The sequence below is a fragment of the Oratosquilla oratoria genome, chromosome 9 (genome assembly GCF_046742065.1).
Source record: "Oratosquilla oratoria isolate Oo_2021 chromosome 9, ASM4674206v1, whole genome shotgun sequence".
Classification (NCBI taxonomy): Eukaryota; Metazoa; Arthropoda; class Malacostraca; order Stomatopoda; family Squillidae; genus Oratosquilla; species Oratosquilla oratoria.
The window spans coordinates 51,317,556-51,337,555 of record NC_134785.1 but is presented as its reverse complement, the minus strand read 5'-3'; the positions used below and the strand labels follow the sequence as shown (position 1 = coordinate 51,337,555).

The 20,000-nt window shown below is 42.6% G+C and overlaps 1 protein-coding gene across 7 annotated transcripts in view; it reads left to right on the top strand.

Annotated features, from left to right (window-relative positions):
* Arms (Ankyrin repeat-rich membrane spanning) overlaps positions 1 to 20,000 on the top strand; it is a 661,393-nt gene that overhangs the window by 433,651 nt on the left and 207,742 nt on the right. Inside the window, exon 1 of one of the 7 annotated variants that reach the window (XM_076190424.1) lies at positions 11,846 to 11,977. The exons of the other annotated variants lie outside the window; for them this stretch is intronic. Within the exon in view, the coding sequence (XP_076046539.1) occupies positions 11,900 to 11,977 (78 nt within the window). The 5' untranslated portion in view covers positions 11,846 to 11,899. Of the gene's footprint in view, positions 1 to 11,845; positions 11,978 to 20,000 lie in introns of those variants that run through there. 7 annotated transcript variants of the gene reach the window in all.

The following is a 20,000-nucleotide window of genomic DNA, read 5'->3' as shown; positions in this document are numbered from 1 at the left end:
CTTGTCGACTTTAAGTTCTAGATAGTGCGGATGAAAGGGGAGGAGCTAGAAAAAGAAAAAGATAAAGACGAAATGAAAGTCAGTGTAAAGAAAAAAGACTTCGAGGAAATGAAAGAAGGAAGATTAACTAACAAGAAAGGAAGAGTTTGAACGAGCGATGATTGAAGATAAGAGGGAAAAGAGGAGGGGAAGAAGAAGAGGAGGGGGAGGAGGAGGGGAGGAAGAGAAGGAGGAAGCGGAGGAATGTGTCGTTATTTTTTCGGTCGTTCAATCTACCCGCCACCCCTCACCCCAAAATGTCACCCAAGGGCGGGTTAGTTTCTGGGAGGGAGCGTTTTCTTACCCCGTCCCCCTTCCCCCACCCCCTTCCCCCCATCCCCCTTTAACCCCCCATCAACGGGTAGTTCCCGATCTGCTGAAGAAAATAATCTGGCGTTAGCCAAAATTAAAATGATAAATGAGGCTGCTTTTCTTAGTTTGGTTTTAGATATTTCGCCACATCAACGCCCACTCAAAAATCAAAATTTCTTGAAGGAAAGGCATTTTTTTTTGGAAAAGGTGCAAAGGCATGTTTGATGTTCTTGCAACTTTGGTGATGAAAGTAATATGAAAGGAAATCAGGTGAGGGAGGAGGAGGAGGAGAAGGGGAAGAAGAGGAGGAGGAGGAGGAAGAGGAGGAGGTGGAAGTTCGAAAAGCATTTCCGGCGTCGAGAAAGAATTTTCAAAATTTTGTAATTTTCATTTTTCTTCACCTTTTTCTCCTTGAAAGGAGAGTTCCACCTGGCCGACTACCAGCTAACACCACCTAAGGGGATTTCCCACCTAACACCACCTAGGGGGCAGATCGAGTAGTGGTGCAAGCAGCACTTTGCACCCAAATGTACATCCTCTGTAGTTAAAAATACCAGACCTTTCAGAACAGGATCCTGCCGTCATGTGAATAAAATCATCTGTCGCTAGCCAGAATGAAATCTGTACATGTGACATCGTGTTAAAGGGGTTGTTAACGTGGTTTAAAGCTTATTTGGGTCAGCAGTGTGACCGACATCGGGAAGGATCGTCTCCCCTGTGCTTCTTTTCGAAGCTCATCAATACTTTTGCTTCCATCTGGTAGTTCGGGCCCAAGGAGTCGACACTTCTGTCTTCGGGTTCCCATCCTCCTCCTCTTCCTCCTCCCCCCTCCTCCTTCTACTTCTCCTCCTCCTACTTCTCCTTCACCTACTTGTCCTACTTCTCCTTCTCCTCCTTCTCCTTCTACTTCTCCTCCTTCTCCTCCTCCTACTTCTCCTCCTCCTTTTCCTACTTCTCCTCCTTCTCCTCCTTCTTCTCCTCCTTCTCCTCCTTCTCCTTCTCCTCTTACTTCTCCTCCTCCTTCTTCTCCTATTTCTCCTCCTCCTCATTCTACCTCTCCTTTTTTCTCCTACTCCTCCTCCTCCTCCTTCTTCTCCTATTTCTCCTCCTCCTCATTCTACCTCTCCTTTTTTCTCCTACTCCTCCTCCTCCTACTTCTCCTCCTCCTTCTCCTTCTCAATAGTGTCAGTTCATCTTCTATCGCCTAGTTGCCCTGTTTCCTTTAACTGTAGTTAACACAAACAGCCTCGTTAGGGCCAGTAGGCCTATTGCTGTTTGTTCTTCCTTTGTGTTCCTTTGTGTTCCTTCTCCTACTTCTCCTCCTCCCATTTCTCCTCTTTTTTCATTTCTTCCTCCTCTTCCCATTCATCCCTCTCTTTCTCCTCCTTCCCCCTCATCTTTCCCCGTTTCCTTCTCAGCCCCTCCTCTTCACTTCCTCTTCTCCTCCTCTTCTTCCTACTCTTCCTCCCAGTCTTCTCTCTTATCCTCCTCCTCTTCCTCCTACTCTTCCTCTCAGTCTTCTCTCTTCTCCTCCTCCTCTTCTTCCTACTCTTCCTCCCAGTCTTCTCTCGTCCCCTCCTCTTCTTCTTCCTACTCTTCTTCTCAGTCTTCCCCCTTCTCCTCCTCTTCCTACCGGCCATCGACACAGAAACAGACCTACATCGACACAACAGAGACGAAATCCCAAAGTTTCTTCTGAAAAAGATCGATGGGCGACCCTGAGGATCGTTGCCGGCTACTGTGGGGTTGCGGGTATCCGGTAGTCAGTACAGCTCGAGGAAACGGTTATGATCAAAGCGGGAACCTCTGTGTGGGGAGGGGAACTGTCATGTACCAAGGAGAGGAACCTCTTTGAGATCGAGTCTTTCAAGAACTCCGAAGTCTTCGAACTCGGCCCGTGAAGGAGAGAGAGAGAGAGAGAGAGAGAGAGAGAGAGAGAGAGAGAGAGAGAGAGAGAGAGAGAGAGAGAGAGAGAGAGAATCGAACTCAACCCGAGAAGAGAGTCTCAAGATTCTTTCACTCCCGGAGTGGTGCTACTGAGACGAATAAAATCGCCTGGCGACAGCCGGGCAAAGGACCACCATGTAAAGAAGGCGTCCATCGTTAGGAAGCGACAAGAGAGAGTAACTACCCTGAGAGACTGAGGGGAACAACTGTCATGATGAAGAGACAATGAGAGACCAGGAATGACAGACAAGTGAAGGTCGGCGGTGCGCATAGGCCGGCATTGGAGCTGCGGCCGGCCCAGAGTCGAATTCTTTCCAGTCGGGTCCTTTTCCCGGCCTTGGGTTGGTGAGAATTTCGGTACCGAAAATATTTTTGGTTTGGTGACGTCATTTTCTCCCAGGGATGTTTTGATGCCGTGGTTGTTCAAATATATATATAAATATATATATGTATGTATATATATATATGTATAAAATCTATATATATATATATATATATATTTATATATTTATATATATATATATATATATATATATATATATATATGTATGTATGTATACATGTTGGGTTCACTCAAGTTAAAGTTATGTCACGTAACGTTACGTTACGTTAGGTTACGTTACATAAAATTAGGCTAGGTTAGGATAGGCTAGGTAACGCAAGGCAAGGTTAGGTTAGGCTAGGCTAGGCTAGGCTAGGCTAAGCTAGGCTAGGCTAAGCTAGGCTAGGCTAGGCTAGGTTAAGCTGAGCTAAGTTAGGTTAGGCTAAGCTAGGCTAGGTTAGGCTAAGCTAGGCTAGGTTAGGCTAAGCTAGGCTAGGTTAGGCTAAGCTAGGCTAGGTTAGGCTAAGCTAGGCTAGGTTAGGCAAGGTTAGGTAAAGTGAGCTTCGGTTGAGTAAAGGTGGGTGTAGCAAAGTTAGATTAGGTTAGGCAAGGTAGGGTTAGGTTAGGTTAAGTAAGGTTGGGTAACGACAAGTGTGGCAAGGTTAGATTAGGTTTGGCAGGGTTAGATTAGGTTAGGCAAGGCAGAGTTAGGTTAGGTTACGTTAGACTAAGATAAGGTAATTTGAAATGAAATGGTGTGAGGTTAAGGTTAGGTTAGGTGAGGTAAGGTAAGGTTAAATTGTTAGGTAAGATAAGATTAAGTGATATTATGGGATGTTAATTAAGGGAAGGTAAGGTAAGGCTAGCACAGCCGTTCATAGTAAGTAAAGGGAAGCGAAGGCGGGGAAAGGACCCGCTGGTGAACAATTCTTTTCCAGCTGCAACAAGATAGCAGCTTGCGTGTAAAGGGGATGTATTACAACTGCAGCTTCAGGTCCGCAGCTGCTGCTGCTGCTGCAGTGAGGAGAGGACCGGAGAGTCAGCGTTCAGGGCTTGTAAATTTAGAAATGTGATGGAAACTGGTACATAAATAATAGTTACGTACACAGTGTGTGTGTGTTTGTTTAACCATGGTCCTTGGATCACGTGTTGGATTCGTGATCGACAGCTATTTCCCTCCCGAAAGAGAGCTCAGAGTTCGTATATGACCGATTTATGGGTAATGCTGTGACCTTACACGCATACACACCCCAACTCCCCACCCACGAGAGTTGCAGTAACATCCCGTAGCGCAGCGATACTGATATTATTTCAGCCCTGGGCGGGATTCGATCCCGGACCTCCGTAGTGGCAACCGGGAACTCTACCAATTGCGCCACGAGTTCTGTGTGTGTGTGTGTGTGCGCGCGCACTTGTGTATCTTTGCCTAATTGGGAACATGCAGGACCTACAGTCAGATTTTGTTTTAGGATTTATTTGGGCCGACTAACTGGGAAAACTACCCTTCCATGTTGTTCCACAAATCAGAGGTCATTTCGGAAAGCTATATTTCTTAATTTCCTTGACTTCGTCCTACACAAAGAGGTTTTCTTTATCGATTATGTCCACTTTTTACGTACTTCTGAAGACAATTATCCCATCAATTCTCTCTTCTTTCTTCTGATTTCGTTCTTTATATGTTCTTATAAGCTAGGCTGTAAACAAAGTTGGTTCTCGTTGTGTCCTCACTCTTAGGACGAGTGGTCGAAGGAGCTTGTTGAATAAAATCGTCTGACGACAGTCCTGTGTCAAGGTGACGCATGATAGATATTTTATTCTGGCTGACTTGTAAATGGGAGGTTAGCCAAATTGGAAGTATTTTTTTTTGGTTGGCTGCTTCTTACTTGGGCGGAGTGATTATCAGATTTCATCATTTCTCTCTCTATCTCTCTCTCTCTCTCTCGCTCTCTCTCTCTCTCTCTCTCTCTCTCTCTCTCTCTCTCTCTCTCTCGCTCTCTCTCTCTCTCTCTCTCTCTCTCTCCAAATTGTACACCTTTAGTCATTTTTATCTTTCTCTGTTGTTCCATTTTCATCATCCACACTCCCCTCCCCTTTCCTGATCCATTTTCTTTTTCCTCTTCCTCCTCTTTGTCTTCCTCCTCTCGTTCCTCCTCTTTTCCGTCCTCTTGAATCTCACCTTCCTCCTCTTCCCCTTTTTCTTCCTTCTGCTGCTTTTTCCGCCTACTCTTCCTCCTCCTCCTCCTCCTCCTCCTCCTCTTTCTCCTCCTCCTCCTCCTTTTGCGCCTTCTTCTCATATTACTCTTGCTTCTCCTCCTCCTCCTCTTCCTCCTTCTTTCTCCTATCTTCCTCCTTCATTTTCCTCCTCCTTCTTTCCTCTCATATTCCTGCTTCATTTTCCTCCTATTCCACCTCTTCCTCCTCCTCCTTCTCCTTCTCTTCCTCCTCCTCCTCCTCTTCCTCTTCCCCTTCTCGCATCTACTCCCGTTGGGAGTAGATGCGAAAAGGGGAGATAAGAAAGTTAGGAATATCGTCCCATTTTTCTGGAGCATTCTTCTGAAAGAGGCACGCATACATCGTTGACTTGTCTCTTCAACCGATGCAAAGTCTTGGACAATTTTTTTTTTTTTTTTTTTTGACATGTTACAAGTGCGCTGGTGGCGCAATCGGTAGCGTGCTGGTCTTACATTCGCTTAGTTATAGTTTCGAGTCCCGCACTCAGCTCCGATTCCCAGCAAAATGCCAGTTCTCTGCCCCAACATTCCCGTGGGCGCATAAGGCAATGGTGACGGCTTCGGTCGCAGCTACTCAGCGCCTCCTGGCGTAGGCACCTTGCCCTTGCAATGGCGACATCAATGTATATGACATCTGCCTCTCGGAGGACCAGATGGAAGTGTCTGAAGTGTGATACAGATGGCAGCTTTCCATCTGGAAGGACCAGCTCCTTTGTCTTGTCTTCCAGGATCTCCATGTTGAGGCTCGTGTATTGAGGCTCCAGGTTGAGGCCAGGGACTCGTTTCTTTGTCTGGGCCTCCGTTGAGTCTGATAAGAAACGTGGAGAAATTGAGTGGATAGATTGATAATACCTTGCTGTCAGTTTTAATATGACATGTATTAGAGAAGATCTTCTGACACACACACACACACACACACACACACACACACACACACACACACACACACACACACACACACACACACACACACACACACACACACACACACACACTCCCTCCGTTGAGTGTGACAAGGAACATGGAGAAATTGAGCGGATAGATTCATGATGCTGTCAGTTTTAATATGACATGTATTAGAGAAGATCTTCTGCTACACACACACACACACACACACACACACACACACACACACACACACACACACACACACACACACACACACACACACACACCTCGTGGCGCAGTAGTTCGGGTTTGAATCCCGCCCAGGTCTGAAATAATTTCAGTATCGCTGCGCTGCGGGGTGTTACTCCAACTCTCGTGGGCGGGGAGTTGGGTGTGTGTGTGCGTGTAAGGTCACAGCATTACCCATAGATCGGTCATATACGAGCTCTGAGCTCTCTTCTAGGAGGGAAATAACTGTCGATCACGAGTCCAACACGTGATCCAAGACCATGGTGAATCACACACACACACACACACACACACACACACACACACACACACACACACACACACACACACACACACACACACACACACACACACACACACACACACACACACACACACACACACACACACACACACACACACACACACACACACTTGTTTCCTTATCGTGATAGACTCTGAATGTTTTCCTTGTGATTCTCGCAGTAGAGTATTTTCCGCTTGTCGAAGATGAGTCCTGTTGAGATGAGAAGCTCTCAGAACCTCGAAACCAGGAAAGTCTTACAGAAAGACCGGGACGAAGTCCTTCCTCCCTCCTCCCCCTCCCCCATCCCGTCCTCTTCCAAAGAAATGGACATAATAGATCCCCTGTAGCAAGACGAAGAGGGAAAAAGTCCCACCCAGGACCCTAGGGATCTAGGAAAGCTCTAGATATCTAAGGGAGAAGCTTAGAAATGCGTAGAAAGTGTTTGAGGAACCTTAGAAAAAAAAATCAAATTTTTCGAAATTTCCGAAAAATTGAAGACTTCGAGTTCGTGACCCAAAACTCGAAGTCTTGCTCCTTCGAGGTTCCTTCTCGAGGATCCGGGACCCGACTGGGCCCCCGCCGAATCCGTCTCGGGTCCTCTTCACACCTAAGGGAGGAGAGAGAAGGTTCCCGGGGCGAAAGCAAGGGACCCACAAGTCACTGCCATCTGTTTTGGGATTTTTTAAAGATCTTTCTCCCCCCACAGGGTCTGAACACACATCTCCATATTTGGCGTGTAAACACTACTCTTCACAAACTCAAACTCCTCCTCCTCCTCCTCCTTCACCCCTTCTCTCCCTTCTTCCTCTTCCCTTCTCTTCCTTCCGTCCCGCCACCCTTATCTTCGCCTCCTACTATTTTTTCTCCTCCTCCTCCTCCTCCTCCTTCTTCTTCTCCTTAGCCTTCATCTTCTCCTCCCTCTCCTTTTCCTTCTACTCATTCTTCTCCTCACCCTCTCCTCTTCCTCCTCCACATGTGTATGTGCGTTTTTGTACGTGCACATGTAAATACATATATTACTGACGTTAAGAAAGATTTCGTATACAAAATTTCCACCATTCCAACCATCTTAGAGCTATTGTTTCTTTTGGCCCCTTTTATCCTCGCCCCCTCCGCTTCTCTCACGTTCCCTCCCACTCCCCCTATTCTTCAGTCACCCTCCTCCTATTCCTCCTCCTCCTCCTCCTCCTCCCAGATACTTTAGGAATATTTCTTAATTTCTTAAAGATCATCTTTATACCAAATGAAGTCTAATAGAAGCCTTTGGTCATGGACCCTCTTTTGAAACTGATAAGGATTTTGAACGACCCCAAGACGGGGAACTACCGCGCTAAGGCTTTCGAAGTAATGGGTCAAACTCGCCCGTGGCGTCATCGCTACGTCATCGCTGCGTCATCACTGCGTCATGTCGCTTCATTTTCCTTTTTCCCCCGGCTCGAAACGGAGTTGGACGTTGCAATAGGAGTTCATCGACTTCCGTTCATTTATTATTGTATTCACATGTTCATATGAATCACTGAAAGGAAAGATTAACAAGTTGTCTTCTTGAGTAATGAATACGTTTATTCTTCCATTCACAACAAAAGGTTTACTTTTGTTGTTTTTGTTGTTGTGATGTTGTAGACAGGTATTACCATCATGCAGTAAAATGCCTTGAAGATGTGCAAAGTGTTGAACCTGATAATTATGAACGCGTGCTAGGGTCTTCTTCTTCTTCTTCTTCTTCTTCTTCTTCTTCTTCCAATTTCTTTTTCTTCTATTTTCTTTTATATTCTTATTTTATCTTTTTTCCGAGGAGAGACGAGAGGGAATACAAAGAGAGAAGAGAGGAAATATGAAGAGAGAAGTGAGGAGATACAAAGAGAGAAGGGAGGAGAGACGAATAGAGAAGAGACGAAGAGAGAGACGAGGAATTAGAGAAGTTCAAACACAGTTTGGTTATTTGTTTACACGCAGTTACGCTTCGCTGTTCTTCTCAAGCTTCCCCGGGAATAATTGTAATAATAATAATAATAATAATAATAATGATAATAATAATAATAATAATAATAATAATAATAATAATAAAATAAAAATAAAACAAAAAATAAAAAAAACTATGGGATGAACGGATCCTGCGGTGACTGAGCTCGCTTTGTCTTACAACCAAAATGACGCGTCGGTTAAGATTTTTTTTTTTTTCTTTATCTAATGTATTTAGGTATTCATTTGTTTCTTCCTTTGCTTTTTGTTAATTCGTTTTATCTATTGTTATTAATCAATTAATCAATATATATATATTTGTGTATTTTGTATCTAATGTATTTATGTATTAATTTGTTCGCTTCTTAGCTTTTTGTTAATTCGTTTTGTCTGTTATTAATCAATCAATATATTTATTAATTTGTTCATTAATTTCTTTATTTGATTTATATGTTGATTGATTTACTTGTCTATTCATCTATTTTTCTATTCCACTCATTAACTAAGCCTTACTATATAAGCCATCTACTCAGTTTGTCGCAAAACGAGCGTATCTTTGTCACCTGTTGTGTCTGCCTTGGAGTCTACGAAATGGAGAAAGCCTTGGCTGGTTCCATGTGCTTAGGAATCTAGAAGATGATTGCCCTCGTTAGATTCTCTTGTGGGTCGTACAGATTCATTGGTCTACGCTGAAGGCTAGAAACCTTAAGGGCTTTGGTTCAATTTCCTTGAAGGATGTGTGCGATTCACCATAATTATCTTGGATCACGTATTAGACTTGTGATGGACAGCTATTAACCTCCCGGATGAAAAATCAGTTTTTATATGGTCCGATCTATGGGTAATCATGTGATCTTACACACACGCGCGCGCGCACACAATCACACGCACGCACACACACACAACTTGCCCACCAGGGCTGGGATGCAATGTTGAGATGCATTTCATCCCATGGACTCGAACTCAGACTGCTGAGTCAGTAGTCGAGAACGGGACCACTACACCAGTTTTGTATATATGCATGTATGTATACATATATATATATATATATATATATATATATATATATATATGTATGTATGTATGTACATATATTTGTGTATATATATATATTTGTATAATATATATATATATATATATATATATACATTTATATATATATATTGTGTATGCATTAAGAATGTGGAAAAAGGGTTGCACACTCCAAGATAGATGTCATTTCTTCCTTTCTTATACAACCAGTAGCTAAAGTCCAGACTGGTTTAAGTTATGCCACATGGTAATCCTCCATAGACTTGCATTCCTCAGGAGGATGCACAGAGAGCCCTCTTGTGATTGGCAGAGAGCATTTTGAGGGCGGAGTCTGGACATCTCCCGAGCTCTTGAGGGGACAAGAAAGCGCGGAGGAACCAGGACCTGGAGGAGCACCTCAAACTGAGGATGAAGATGAGTTAGTTCTTCTTGTGAACGTAATACAACGGGATCTTTGCTCATAAGCCTGTACGAAGCTACCAGAAGTGTGTGATTGAAAGAAAAGAAATGAAATTAAGTTATTTGAAACGTTTAAGTTTTTGTTCACGTTTTCGAAGACCGACGATCTAGTTTATTTCGTTTGGTTTTGAATTTTCTTTTTTAACAATTTGGACATTTGTTTTGACGAGTGATATTTGTGTTCAAGATGCGGTTTTATACACAAAGCAGATGTAGGATTCGTTCACTTGTTGGGGAACTCCAGAATCGGTGAATCTTTTTGAACTACTGCCAAGTAATGTCGTAACACATTAGTAAATACACTAAAAACCCACTGTTGATTGGATCCTCTTCCGCTGATGAGGATCACAGCAAGTGATCGAAATATACGGAAATCGTTATTTCCTTTCTTTTCTTAAATCCAATCAACAGTTAGGTTTTAGTGCTTTTTGAACTAGATTAACTTCACCATTGTGTCAGTTTGATCCCAGATATCCTAGAAAGAATTCTAGAAAAACCTTGATTCACAATAGGTGGACGGAACAAGGCATGATCTTCAGAAGTGGAAACACTGCCAATAGGATTATTTTCGAAAGTAAATTTTGATTATGTCTAAGTAACAGAAATGTTGATATTATCAATATTGTCAATATATTGGCAATATTGACCCAGCGAGGCCCAGAAATATATTTATCATTTTCGAGTGAAGGTACTGGAATGATCCTGGTGTTCAACAACAGAAGTGTTGACGAAGAATATTGAACAAGATTGAACTCAATGCCGTTGTTATGTGAACAGCGGACCCACAGCATGACGCGAGATGAAAAGTCATGCATCATGCTGAGTATGCATAATCCCAGCTGTGCATGATTACGGTTATGCAGATGACCCCTGGAAAATACTCGACTCGTGGCCTGTGTCTACAGGAGGCTTTCCCTATATTTGAACTAAGTCGTCTAACAACAGCTAGAACAAGAGTGGCAGTTCGACCTCAATTGAACAAAATGGTTTGTCTTTGGAAAAAAAATCAAATGCGAGATACTGGCCACAAGGGAAGAGAATACAAAGTCAGTGAATTGAGAAAACATTTTAACTTTTCAGTGACGAGGAGAGCTTCCTAGATGAATAGAGTTGCTTGGCGGAAGAAAGAAAATGATCCTTCAAATGTGTAGGTTAATGAATTATTAGCCGTAATTTGAAATAACGTTATTAGAACTGCAGTGGAAAATGAACTTTTTTATTTAAACAATTTTATCTTATTTTCATGTCATTATTAGATTTGATTTACATATTGATGTATTCGTTCATCTACTGATCTATTTAATCAAAACTATCATCACCATCATCATCATCATCATCATCATCATCATCATCATCATCATCATCATCATCATCATCATCATCATCACCATCATCATCATCATCATCATCATCATCATCATCATCATCATCATCATCATCATCATCATCATCATCATCATCATCATCATTATCACCACCACCACCACCATCATCATTACCATCATCACCATTACCATTACCATTATTTCACTTAGTGCACTGGTTGTTGTTAAGACTAATTTAATCGGGGGAGGTTCGAATACCCCGAAGTCATCGCGTGATGGCAATAGAGCCTTAAACCCCATGATTCCCAAAGAGGCTATCATGCTTAGCCCCTCCGCTTGGCGGGTAATGACTGAAATGGTTGAAAAATGAAAAGTAACATTCTTAATTCCAATCACCCCGCCATAACATAGGTGTTCATCAGAATGTTCTTTTGAACAAAAGTGAACAAATTTGTTAATTTTGATGTGTTTTGTTGATTTCTCGGTTTTCAGGATCGAGTATTGAACATGGGCATCACGCGACCTAAGTTCATTCAACCGAACATTACCAGTTTGTGTTCAAATCCTTTTCCTGAACGCTGCAGAGTTGAAATGTAGTGTTCAAACGCTCGTGGTGAACAAAGAATTGTTACATTTATTTATTGCCTAGTCATATCGTGGAAACCTTTGTCCCAGTGACTAAGTTCCTCTGAAGTCGTAGAAAGTTGTAATGTTTTGTGATTGTTCAACCTATGTTCATGATTTTCGACTTCGAAAAACTGCGCCAAGGCCACTGGAAGAAAGTGTTCAGTTTTAACGCCTCTTGGTGTTCAATTAAATTGTCTTCAGAACGTCAGAGCCTCGCAGAATGCCTGTGTTCACTGTAGTGAACATGTTCAAGCCACCAAAGAATTCTACGGGGGACCCCGCCGAGTACATCTACATGGTAGGGTTCCTTCTTGGCTTTGTTCTTGAAGAACGAAACTTCAAGTTCTTGAAGAACGAAAATTCAAGTTCTTGGAAGGGGAGTGGGTTATGATTTTTATTTGTCTACATACATTTCCGTTCCTTGCCCAATTTCCTTATTGGGAAAGTCTTACATTGATTTTTTTCTCTCTTATATACAAATACACATTCATATACTCACACATTCATATACACGACTCTATGGCGCAGTGGTAGCGATTGCGGCAGCCACTACGGCGGGGAGAGTTCGATTCCCACCCAGGGCTGAAATAATTTCAGTATCGCTGCGACCCTTTGTTGAACCGATATGTATTAATTTTTTTCGATCGATGTAATTTCTAATTCTACTAATATCTAATACCGGACAAAGTTCGGGATATAACGGATCTGTCCGGTATTTCCATCGGATATGACGGATCCTCGGTTATAACGGATCTTCGGATATGACGACAGACCTCTGTTCCCATTTCGTCCGTTATATCGAAGGTTTACTGTATTCAATGCCTCTGACGAGGATTTCGACCCTCGTGGTTAATTTGTCTTTGGAGGACGTTTCGACCCCATGAGGTACAAGACGTTAATGTATCTACATACCAAAAGGATTTTTCCCTCTTATAAGGGGGGTAGCCAGCTAAGACATGCACCCAACCCCCACCCATTCCACAATCATTTACACCTATTTGTTTCCCTTTTTAGAAGTCTATTAGGTCCTTGTGGATGAAGGGGGAGCCATGTTCCCCAAGAAGCAATGCAGTAAGACACAGTACATATCAGGACCCGACAGCCGAAGCTGATACATGGGCACGAAATGGGTACAAACGGCAGAAAAGTTCACAGAAGTTTCGAAAGAAAAAAAAATGAGGGGGGGGAAAGGAGAAAGAGAAAGAGAAAAGAAAGAACAAAAAATAGTTGTGACCATAAACTCCTGATAGGAGAAGCCATATCAGCCGACCGACTCGGACAAAAACTAAATGGAAAATCAAGAGAATTGAGATTTCCACCATTTCCGGTGATTCAGCCCCGCTGTCTTCCTCTCCGAATTAAAGAGAGGAAAAACGCGTTTGAGGAAAAAAATCTACGGGAGATTAGTCACACAAAAAAAAAAAATCACAGGACAAAAAGTCACGAAAAAAAAAATCATACGAAAGTAAAAAAAAAAAAAAAAAAAAAAAAATCACATGAAAGTCCTAATCTGACCTAACCTATTCTAACTCAGCTTAATCTAACATATCATAAACGAAACTAACCAAAACTATTCGAAATTGACCAAAATCAGACTAAGCTAGTCTAACCTATCCTAAACTAACCCAATTGAAACTCAGCTAACCTGGCCTAAACTAAACCATCCTGACTTAACCTAAAGTAGCCTAACCTAAACAAACCAAGCCTAAACTAAGCTTAAGGAACATTGTCTAAGTTAATCTAACCTAAACAAACATAGCCGTAATTAATTTAAATCAAACAAACCTACCCTAAACTAGCCCACCCATGAAACAGCTGACAATACGATGCAGAGCAGCCCACGGAGTGCCACACTTCGGACACGAAGCCATAACGTGATGCATTTCTCGGCCACTGAACCTGTGTAGCTCGACATCACTTGTTATACACAAAATACTACATACATACATACACAATTAGTCCTCACGTCTTCATATCCTTACACCACACCCTCCCCCCACACGCACGTACATACATACATGCATACATACATACATACATACATACATACATACATACATACACATATACATAAAACAAGATAGAAAGAAATATATTCTGAAGATAAAATTACACACGGTATACAGTATTAATTTTCATAGCAAACAACACTATCAAGGAACACAGAGAGAGAGAGAGAGAGAGGAAGGGAGAGAGGGGGAGAAAAGGGAGAGAAAGAGAGAAATTAGAGAGACAGACAGACAGAGAAAAAGAGAGTAGAGAGAAATAGGAGAGAGAGAGAGAGGGAAAAGAGAGGGAAAGAAAGAGAAAGAGAGAGGGGATCACTAGCTGAGGCCCGGCTGGCTTCAGCCCGAATCTTGCACCTTTGCCTTACCTGCTCAGAGTGCTGGGACGAGTAGCGGTCACTGGTACTCGGGTCTGTATTGTTATAAAAGGGAGCGCGAAGCTCAATGTACTACTAAATGACAACAGTGTAAATTACTGAAATCCACGATTATCATCATATGAATATGAATTTATGGATTTATGTATTAATGAATGGATAAATAGATTATGTGTACTTGTATATGCATGGTTGTATGCATGTGTGTGATTATATAAATGCGTATATGTATATACATATACTGTATGTGTGTATATATATATGTCTGTGTGTGTATGTATATAGTATATGTATGTTCTTGCATGTATGTATGTATGTTTAACGCGTGTTTGTGTATATGTATAAATACACACAACTTCATTATTGACATTTTATGGTTATTACACAAGATTTAAAGTTAATGTTTTGTGATTCACAGTATTAGACTAAGATCAGTATAATTAGGGAAGAAGTAGTTAAACAAATTAATAGACTTAAATGTGACGAGAACATCCTTAGCAATGTTAACCAATGACAAAACTGCTTGACGGCGCAGTGGTAGCGTTCGCAACCGCTACTCCAGCGGTCCGAGTTCGAATCCCGCCCAGGGCTGAAACAATTTCAGCATCGCTACGCTGCGAGCCGGTACTTCAACCCGTGGGCGGGAGTTGGGGGAGTGTGAGTGTAATGTCACAGCATTACCCATGGATCGGTCATATACGAATTCTGAGCTCTCAGACGAGAGGGTAATAGGTTTCGATCACGAGTCCGACACGTGATCTAAGACCATGGCGGATCACAAAACTGGAGATATTTTTCTTGTGTTTCCATGGAAACCGGAAGCTTTTGTTCCATCCGGAAGACCCGTGAGGAAACCTGAGATTGACCGGAAGCAGTGGAAGGCGGAGCTCTTCCAGTCGGGGGGTGGGAGGGGGGGCGAAGATACGAGACAAAGGGAGTCTGGGGGGCGGGGGGCGGGGGAGTTCCTGGGGGGGGGACCGTTTGTGGCAGGGAGTCCATTTATACCAGCTTCTGAATTGCCTGTTTGCTTTTGTCTTCAGCAACATATCTCAAGGCTGATCTTGAATCATCACACTCTGTTTAGATTTGTGTGTGTATGCATGTGTGTGTGTGTGTGTGTGTGTGTGCGTACGGGCGTGAACATACACACTTCAACGTATGAATATAATTACGTAACACACGAACAGTACCTACGTCAGCAAATGAGCAAGACCTGTGCAAATAGAAAGTCGAGAAGGAAAGACAAGCTTGTCTAAAGAATGGCACCACATTTACGTTTAATGTGTACTTAGTCAATACAATGACTTCTCTCTCTCTCTCTCTCTCTCTCTCTCTCTCTCTCTCTCTCTCTCTCTCTCTCTCTCTCTCTCTCTCTTTTCTAAGGTGAGAATTTCTTTTCTATTCAAATAAAGAGACGGACTCTAGCCTGAGCGTAGTACCAACCGATCGAGACCACCTTTAGCCAAAATGAAATTAACAAAGAGTGCCTTTGCGACACTGCTTCTGACCCAGGGCAGTGGGCGAGATGTAGGGATGGCCCGTCATCCAGGAGGTGCCAAGATAAGAGGGAGGGAAGAGGGTGGAGGGGAGTGGAGTATGTAAGGGATGGAATGGGTGGGAGAGGTTTCTATGCCTTTGTTTTTTGGCTACCTCCCTTGTTAGGGGGAAAAAGCCTTTTGTATATGTATGTATGCCATTGTATTGAGGTGGCCACACAGGACAGGTGACCAAACTTCCCCTTTAGGAAATTGTGTGTCTCCGTATACGCAGTGGCCAGGCGGCCTTTGTTGGCCACTGCTCTGGAAACTGTTCTTACGTAGTAGGATCCAGGCAAGGTCGCTTCCTACTAGGATCCTGGTAGGATCCTGGTAGGATCACGGATACTAAGGATACTTTGTCTCCCGGGAATAGACTGGGAAAACTGTAGTAGACGCGCATTGAAAAGAAAAAAAGTATGACCATTTTGAAAGTAGATGTTTTAGGGGAAATCCACCCTTTTTTTTATATATAACAATGTGGGCAAGATAACAATGACGGACATTCTCCCCCCTTTAAGACTGACAGGTAGTTGTTTCGAAATCGACAGGATTCCCTGGAGTTTGTTCTGTTCGCTGCTCTTTCCAAATCGACTTCCGCCAGGCTCAGAGACACAAGCCGTGGGAGCTTTGTCTTTCGCGGCACATAATTGGGTATTTGTCCTTCCAAGTGTGACGTTCGAGTTATTCTTAAAAGGAGGATTTTTCCACACCTCTCTGTAGAACATTGTCTTGGCTCTCCCCTCCCCCGCTCTCTTTCTCTCTCTGTCTATCTCTCTCTCTTTCTCTCTGTCTCTCCCTCTCTCCCTGTCTCTCTCTTTCTCTTTCTTCCTCTCCTCCCTCTCTCTTTTCTATTTCTTCCTCTCCTCCCTCTCTCTTTTTTCTCTCTCTCTCTCTCCCTCTCCCTCTGCTTCAGTTTCTGTTTCTCTCTCTCTCTCTCTCTCTCTCTCTATATATATATATACATATATATATATCTGCTGATCTCTATTTATTTGTCAACTTGTTATCTATCTGTATCTGTTTTTCTATGACTCTATATGCAGTAGTGTTTCTAAACGAAGTATTAAAATCGAAGAAAATATCGTCAAAATGCGAAGAGGAAATATGTTCCGTAGTAGTTTCATCCTATTGTCTAAAGATGACTTACAATTAATTTCGTTTTGAGAATATGGACCACGGTTCGATTATTTTTATATTTTTTGTTTTATGTTATTATTACTATTATTGGGAAGCTCGTTAGCTGAGCGGGTTAGGGCGTCGTTACTTGCGGCGAAGGTCGAGGGGATGGCGGTTCGAATCCTGCCACCGGCGAAGTTGAACCAAGGGCATGGTTCATTAAATTCCACGCTACAAAGCCCTCTGTAAGGGGTACCATACTAGTCTTCCAATGGGAGGAGTTTGTGACGTTAAACCATATCATCATCATGTCATAATTTTTAATATTATTATGTTTTACTTTGAATTAAGTGAAAATTATATAATTGGTGTCGAAAGCTTCGTTTTTATGCTTTGAGTGGACTCTTATGTCAGCATTTGCGATCGTAAGAAGTGGAAGCGATCTCCACAATCTCCACATTATCGAACACCGGTTCCTTCGCTTTTCCTTCATCTTTAATCGCGTGACGCAATTCGCTCAGTCGTTCGGTGCTTCCCCTGCGGGAACTCCGGGGGAGTTTCTGGAGTTCGGTACTCCCCCTCGACTCCTCCCCCACTCGTTGGAGTAGTTGCCATGGTAACGGGGTTATATCATAGTGAGGAACTCCTTTGTCATGTCTTTTCGGCATAGTTGTGGATTAGGATAGTTTGGACTTTCTCCTTGTCTCTCTGTTTGTCTGTCTGGTGTTCTCTCTCTCTCTTAGTCTGTCTGTGTGGCTGGCTGGCTCTCTCTCTCACTCTCTCTCTCTCTCTCTCTCTGTCTGTGTGGCTGACTGGCAGTCTCTTTCTATCTCTCTCACTGTCAGTCTGTTTGGCTGGCTCTCTCTCTCTCTCTCTCTCTCTCTCTCTCTCTCTCTCTCTCTCTCTCTCTCTCTCTCTCTCTCTCTCTCTCTCTCTCTCTCTCTCTCTCTCTCTCTCTCTCTCTGTCTGACCGTGTGGCTGGCTCGCATTCTCTTTCTATCTCTTTCTCTCACTGTCATTCTGTGTGGCTGGCTCTCTCTCTCTCTCTCTCTCTCTCTCTCTCTCTCTCTCTCTCTCTCTCTCTCTCTCTCTCTCGTCTATTTGCACGTACGCCTTTGTGTGTGTGTGTGTGTGAGAGAGAATCACCTTGGTCTTTGGATCACGTGTTGGACTCATGATCGACAGCTATTTCCGTCCCGGAAGAGAGCTCAGAGCTCGTGTGTGTGTGTGTGTGTGTGTGTGTGTGTGTGTGTGTGTGTGTGTGTGTGTGTGTGTGTGTGTGTGTGTGTGCGCAAACGCGCACCCACAAACTTGCGGAAATAGGGTGGAAGTATAACCTTGGTGTATGATGTTAACGCATTGTTGACAATTTTCTTTTTTGTTGTATGCATTTTAGCGAACAGCCAAACCTTCCCTATAACAACTCATTGATATCAGACATATATTTCATTCCTGAATGTTTAATACATTTCTGTACTCGTTTGCCCTCTTTTGACAAGAGTTCGAAGAATATCTTTGTATACTTTAGATATATCGCTGTTCAGGATCATATGTCGAGTAAGATATTCGAGTTTGAGATTCAAGTCTGCGTATGAAATGAATACCCTAGTCGATGAAAAAAGCTCTCTAATTAACGTAAAATATATATTGTATAAATTTGGTTTTGTCAAAAAAAACTATGGATTTTTTTTTCTTTTCTTTCTTTGGAGAAGGGAATATTGTATCTATTATCTTGATGTTTATCTCCTTAAGAACCGATTTTTTTTTATATCTTTTTTATGATGTTCATTTTTTTTCGGGCGATTTTGTCCAGATATTCTAATTTGATGATAAGGCAGTCGTTGGTATATAAATGTTCGACTTGGGTAATAATTAGTCTGTTATTGGTGAGATATTGTCTGAATAACTTCTTTTTTTTATAAAGATTTGTTGATTATATCTTCTTGAAATTCTATTATCTTGATAGGTAGGTGTATGCGACTCTGAATGTGGGTTTGGGGTGTATTTGTATACACATATAGTACAAGCTCACAAGACGCAAAGAAGATTCAGTTTGTGTATGTAACACACACACACACACACACACACACACACACACACACACACACACACACACACACACAGACAGACAAATAAATGTAACGTGAGGTTTAGGAATATATTTCTTAACATATTTTTCTTTTGAGATGAAATTATTCTGTAATATGAGTTCTCTTTTGTACAATTTTTTCCTACGGGATACACACACACACACACACACACACACACACACACACACACACACACACACACACACACACACACACACACACACACACATGTATATATATATATATATATATATATATATATATATATTTGGAATGGTTTGGACACATGGAAAGAATGAGTGAAGAAAGATTAGTAAAAGAGGTGTGGAAGGCAAAGGTAGAAAGAGTGAACATGAGGGGGCGACCTAGGATGAGATGGATGGATGAGGTAAAAGGGGCATTGGGGAAGAGGGGAATGTCTGTTGAGGAAGGACGAGAGAGGACAGAAGATAGGGGTGAATGGAGAATGGTTGTGTATGGATGATGCTGTGATGCATGAGGGGGAGTGGCTGGGGGGTGGGGGAGTATGTGTGAAAATTAAATTGACGCAGCTCTAAGGGTAAGGGATTTCTCCCCGTCTTGTCCTTTTCTGCATGAGGGGACGGAAAGGGGGGGTGTCGCCGATTTAATGAAGCGGCCTTGCTGTGGATGTGCTGTGTCTTGCGACACTGCTTCTGACCCAGGGCAGTGGGCGAGATGTAGGGATGACCCGTCATCCAGGAGGAGCCAAGGTAAGAGGAGATAAGAGGGAGGGAAGAGGGTGGAGGGGAGTGGAGTATGTAAGGGATATGAAATGGTTGGGAGTGGTTTCTATGCCTTGTCTTTTGGCTACCTCCCGTGTAAAGGGGAAAAAGCCTTTGGTGTATGTACGTATGTCAATATCAAAGGAGGCTTTTGAATGTAGAAACTGGCTTTTTCCTGAGGTAGTTTGTATCTGACTGAAGATAAAAAAAATTATCGTAATAAAAAAAGAAGACGTCGACTTGATGTCATAGATGACGCAATATCGTCAGAAATGAAAGATACGCCTTCCTCATAACGGATATTATTTCTTTAAGTCATCGTAATTGTCTAGGGCGAGTTCGAGTTTTTGTATCCGGAACGAAGGAAAGCCGACTTGTGAATAAGTTGGTATGGGAGAAAAAGGTCACGGGTCAGGTAGAGAATGGGGAAAAAGGTCAGAGTATTTAGGCA